The 6354-nt window shown below is 26.3% G+C and overlaps 1 protein-coding gene across 1 annotated transcript; it reads left to right on the top strand.

Moving 5' to 3' along the window:
• Window positions 1-4911: 4911 nt before the first annotated feature.
• On the top strand, window positions 4912-5847 carry LOC107473036 (AAA-ATPase ASD, mitochondrial). Its single transcript, XM_016092565.3, has one exon. The coding sequence runs from the start codon at window positions 4912-4914 to the stop codon at window positions 5845-5847; it is 936 nt and encodes a 311-aa protein (XP_015948051.1).
• The last annotated feature ends 507 nt before the right edge of the window (window positions 5848-6354 follow it).

The following is a 6354-nucleotide window of genomic DNA, read 5'->3' as shown; positions in this document are numbered from 1 at the left end:
TGTAATAATTAAATTTCAAAGAAGAAAAGAAAAACCTATTTTTGGTGTACAAGGGGGAATGTGCAAAATTTATGGGGAATAGTAACTGTTTATTTGCATAGGTAAAAGTTGTGAATAGACAAAATCAAAATCAAAATCAAAATACAAATCCAAAGGAGAAGGCAACGACAAAATAATATGGAAATCAGGGAGACATTGAACCATGAAAACTGCACCAAAAATGGCAAGAGATGTTTCAAGTTTGAAAAGTAGTAACAATATCTATATATTATTGAAATTGAAAACCTTTTTTAATTAGGTAAAATTCTTTTCTTTAGCAAACTCTCTTTAAAATTTGAAACTAAAGTATATTATTTGAAAATAATCTTTTCCATGTGAATTTTGTTACATTATTACTACTCATTTTAAAATATTACAAATTGGCTAAGAATCGGTATTTTAATTTTGGTGCACTTCATCCAATAGCATTTCATCACTCAACTTTTTTTATTAATTTTTTTTTTATAAATTTAATTTTGATGCATTATCAATGTAAAGTAGTTTTATACGTACATCTAATTATGTAACACTACATCAATAAAAATAACTACCTTTAATATTAATCGTGTATAAATATTATCCAAAAGAACAGATATAATTATAAGATTGTATAAAATGTTTTACATTATCAGTATATCAAAATATAATTTTTTTTTATCAGTCTATTATTTTTAATAAAAACACTAATATATAATAAGTCACAAAATTTAAAAAAACTATATTATCACAAAAAAATTCAGATATTAGTATACTCATAAAATTATCAACTTCCAATAAATCTCTGCTAATAATAATAATATGAATATGATTATATACATGATGAGATGAAATTATGACATGCATGTTGAGAATGACATGATTGAGAAGAGAGAGTGGATGGAGTTGCATGGATTGATAGAGGTAACTTGAAGCTGGTAAGGTAAATGATATGAACACATAGCACCATGTAGTCATGATTTGATTTTTGATTTGATTGAAGCAAGTGATGATGAAAACCCACAAAATCTAAAAAACAAAATTCAAGTTATGTGGCCAATGACAACGTGACACGTGTGCATGCATCGCAGGCATGGGTTTCTACGTACCCTGTTCTCGTTTTATCATGGGACCAATGCAGCGAATAAATACGGTCAAAATTCAGGTTTAATTTTATGTAAAATTGATATTTAAAGATTTTTGGATAAAAATTTAGTTAAATCAATTAAATTATCTAACGATTTTCATATATTAACTTCACGTAAAGTCGATTTTATTTGAATTTTTATCAATAAATATTGTTAAATAAATATTTAAATTAATTTTTAAAATTTTAATTCTAGTTTTTTTAATTTAAAATTAATTTGTATTATAGTGGATTAGTTTTTGGAAAAGTTACAAAGTTAAGTGATCTAAAAAAGAGGGAGAATAGAAACCCTAGGACAAATGGTTTTTCCATAGGAGACAATTACTGTTAGCTCTCAGAGCCTCATCTCATAAACTAAAAATAATAATTATCATTAAATGTATTATTATTTTGATTTAATTGAATGGAAAATAAGTTATATATGACATCAATTTTTCTCTAAATTTCATTATCATGTTAGTTTCAATAATTTTATGAATAAAATATTATATATACATTAAAAATCAATCACTAAATTAATTATTATATATTTATATATTAAACTATTAAAATATATTTTTTATTTCTGAAATTTAGTAGAAGTTTTTAAAATATCCTTAAATTTTATTTTGTTTCAATTTTATTTCAAAAATTTTCTATTTGCATTAAATATATTCTTGATGGCTAAATTTTTATAATATTTAAGACCAATCTAACAATAATTTATGAAAATTATGCTTGATTTGCTTGTGTTGAGGGTTATTCTTATGAAATTATTGTTAAATTGATCTTAAATTTTTTGAAAAATTAGCCATCAGGAATATATTTGATGCAAATCGAAAATTTTTAAGACAAAATTAAAACAAAATAAAATTTATAAGTATTTTTAAAACTTTTATTAAATTTCAAAAACAAAAAATATATTTTATCCATTAAATTATATACACAGTTTAATAAATTTTAAATTTATATTGTATTTTAATATATATTTTATAATAGTGATTAATTTTTATCTTTAAAAACATAATAATTCTAAAATATTTGTTTAATATTCTAATATTGCATCTATCGAATTGATGCGATTTAAATTTATTGATTCATCTTCAAAACTCCAAAGAATAATTTGAAATTTACCACTTAATATTTATAAATTTTATTAAATATTTTTGTACGGATGTATGTGTCTAGAATTTAATATAATAAAAATAAAAAAATTGATTGAATATGAATGGTGATTTGAAGATAAAAATTATTGTGTCTGACGCATCTATCGGCGCAATGGTGGAAACCACCCCACTCTTCCGGCTGACGTGAATGCTTCTGAATTCTGAAATCTGAATTCTGAACCTTCCTTAGTTGCCACTCTGCCACTCCTTCGGTTTCAACAACAATAATAATCAACCTTACCTTTCACCTCGTGTGAAACAAATTAAATTAAATTAAGATGAAAATTCATATGTAATTATCTTGATCTAGAATGAATAGTCGAAAATTATTAGATAATAAATAATTTAGTTAAATATATTATTATTTAATTTTAATAAATAATTTCATAAAAAAATAATTGCACATGAGTTTTTTTTTCAATTAATAAAGTTTTTTGAGTGAATATTTAATCTGGTCTTTGACAAAAATTTTAAAAGGACTACGAGGTCTTCGACAAAAAAATATCTAAGTAATTTTTTTTGAACTGATTAGTCTCTGTGAAAAAAATAAATAACATTAACTTTTTTGGTATAGAGATTAATCATCAGTCCTATAAAAATAAATCTCAGAGGTCGGATTGAATTTTTTTTTAAGCCTCGTTGTCTTTCGAAATAATTATTAGGGACTATTTAAAGTTTTTTATCAATTTTTTTTTCTTTATCCCCAATTTGGTTGAATTTTTTCTATGGCTATCCTATTCTTGATGGCAATGTCAAAATAAATATTTTCATTAGTTGTTCTTTTTTTTTTTCTCTATTTTTGAATCAATTTTATTTTGAAAAAATTTATTAAAAATTTTTGTTGTAGACAAAATTAATAATATTATGTTCAATTATTTAAGGAGACCAAATTAATATTTTGATTAGATACTTTTGTTTTATTAAAAATAAATTCTAATTTCATTAAAAATAAATTCTAGTTGGTAAGTAAAAACACAAAAATATGCATGAGAGTGAAATCATAATTTCTACACAAGTAAATTATCGTCTTATTATCTTAAAAAAATAATTTATTTATAGAATACTATTGAAAAATCAACAATAATTTGCATGAAAATAGTTTATTAGTAAAATAAAAGTTAATTGATTGATTGCCATAAAATTTTACAGCTTAATTTGAAAGCAACTGAAAATGTAAATCATGGGAAATAAAACAAAGCTCATCAAGAAGATAGAAATAGAGACACACAACAAAGGACAGATGATACTATTTATGTAATTCCTATAAAAAAAATGTGAATTTTGTTTCTTTTTTAGAATACTAAATTTTACTTTTTCAAACAATTTGTATACATATATTTGACGAAACTTAAATAAATAAAAGTTTCACATAAATTTAAAGAAAAATTGGTCAATAAGAATAAAGAAGAAGGACGTACCAAATTCATCTGTTAGGAATTTAGGAATAACACAGAAAGAATTGAAATTATTTTAAAGATATTTATTTGATCTATTCAAACCGATATTAGTTCTGAAGAAGGATTGGAAGATAATGATGTTTACGTGTGAAACGAAGAAGAAGGACTGTTTGATCCAATTCAAACCGGTTTTTTAAATAAATTATTTGTATAAAATAAATCGATTTTTTTTAAACCATATAATAGCATGTATCAACCATCCAAAAGCAACTTCACCTGCAGTCGACTGTAGGTGAGTTTCCACCTTTTTTTTAATTTATTTTAAGCCTTAAAAACTCTACAACACATCTGGCAAATTGTGACAGTTATTTAGAGGCGGTTTTGGTTGTATAAGTTAGCGGTTTATTGTTGTAGCAATGAAATAATATCTTGATTTAAGTCAAATTAAAGATTAAGTTATATACATGTAGTTAATCAATGTTAATTGCTGATTTATTTAAGCAATTTATTTATAGTTTATAGTTAGTTTTTCAAAGTTAAATCTCGCTTCAAATTTAGTTAAAAACTCAAAAGCCTAGTGTTTGAAGAACTACTAACTATATTTGTAGTTTTATATTAACCAATTATATCCTCATGTAGTATATACTAAATAAACAGATTTTAATATTTAGGCAAATCCTATGGTTTATTTTTATATATAAGCATTGTTTTCTAGAAAGACTACTCTAATTGTTTAAAGGTAGAAATTTGATCAGGTTTAGTCGACTTTACGTGAAATTGATAATTGAGAGTCGTTAGATTATTTGACTGATTTGACTAAATTTTCATCTAACGGCTCTCAACTATTAATTTCACATGAAATCGACTGCATCTGAAATTTCACTTTGTTTAAATAATTACATGCAACGGATCCACTAATGTTGAAGTATTAAAAAATAAAAATTGGCAGTCCAATGCACTAAAATATCTCTTAATTTATTCATATCCAGCACCTTATATGTATCTATATTTCAATTCATGAATGTGTCCCTTTCATGATCTTATTTCCAATCAAAACTGAATATTTTCCGATATGCTTTTGATATGAATCCAAATATAGTAATATTTTTTTTTATAAGAAAAAAAAGTATGATTATTTATAAGTCACAATAATAAATAATAGAACTCATCCACCAATCCCACAAAGACATTTTGTAAGCAAACAAAGATGCATCCAAGAAGTGATAATTTTATATATAACATCAATCTTGCTCCCACCATGTTCGGTTGGAACATGCTGAGTAGAAGTGAGGCTTATACTTCCATACAGAATTACCTTTCTTCCAAGGCCACAACACAAGCTAAGAGACTCAAAGGTGACATAGGCAAGAACAACCAAACCCTTCTTCTTACCATGGATGACCATGAAGAAGTGTGTGATGAGTTCAATGGTGTTAAGCTTTGGTGGGTTTCTGGCAAAAACGTTGCCAAATCCCAAACACTTTCTCTACACAACAATTTAGCGGACGAGAAAAGGTACTACAAGCTTACCTTCCATAAACAACATAGAAACATGGTTTTAGGAACATATCTTAATCATGTTATGAGAGAAGGTAAAGCGGTTATGGTTAGAAATAGGCAGAGGAAGCTTTATACTAATAGCGGTTCGTTTTGGAACCATGTTGTGTTTGAGCATCCGGCAACGTTTGAAAGCGTGGCGATGGACGAGGAACTGAAGAAAAGGATCATTGATGATTTGGTAACGTTTAGTAAGTCAAGGGAGTTTTATGCAAGAATTGGAAGGGCCTGGAAGAGAGGGTATTTACTTTTTGGTCCTCCGGGGACGGGGAAGTCGACGATGATCGCGGCGATGGCGAATCTGTTGGGATATGATTTGTATGATTTGGAACTGACTGCTGTGAAGGACAACACAGAGTTGCGGAAGCTGTTGATTGAGACATCAAGCAAGTCCATTATTGTGATTGAGGACATAGATTGTTCACTTGATCTAACTGGTCAGAGGAGGAAGAAAATGGAAAGAGCGAAGGAAGATGAAGAAGAAGAAGAAGAAGAAGATCAACGGAAGAAGAAGCAGAGTGGGTTGAAAGAAAGAGATGTTAAGAGCAGCCAGGTTAGCTACATTGCAGAAATACTTCAATTTTAGTATTTTTTATTTTTTAAATTTTGTGAAAAAAAATAAAATATAAAAATAGAAAACTTAGCTACAAAGTTAAAATTTGAGAATAGTTAAATAATTTAATAGATTTAATTAAATTATTATTTAACGATTTTTAATGTAATTATAAATTTTATATTAAATTAATTTTACTTAAATTTTCACCTAAACTTTTATAGAGTATGTTTTAACTTTTAAGTGTTCACCATATATACAATAAATGCATGAGTAATTATTTATTAAATTTGTGTTATTTGTTTTCTTAGCACATGGAGTAATTGGTACAAAAGAAAAAGAAGGGGGTTGTAACTCATAACTAATAATAGAAATGCAAGAGGATCAGATGAATCTGCAGGCAGAAATATACTGGGATGGGGTGGGGGAAGCAAAACCATGTAAACCAAACAATATTTTCTTGCAAAAGCACCATCATCATCATTTCAATGGATTTGTCCATGGTTTATAATGGCCCACAAAATTCAATAATGTTGATCC

This window comes from Arachis duranensis, chromosome 2 (assembly GCF_000817695.3).
Source record: "Arachis duranensis cultivar V14167 chromosome 2, aradu.V14167.gnm2.J7QH, whole genome shotgun sequence".
In the NCBI taxonomy this organism is placed as follows: Eukaryota; Viridiplantae; Streptophyta; class Magnoliopsida; order Fabales; family Fabaceae; genus Arachis; species Arachis duranensis.
This window is presented reverse-complemented; position numbering and strand designations above follow the sequence as displayed.

Bases quoted from the DNA above. Each gene is read 5' to 3' on its own strand.
- LOC107473036 (XM_016092565.3), top strand. From the start codon at position 4,912: ATGCATCCAAGAAGTGATAATTTTATATATAACATCAATCTTGCTCCC.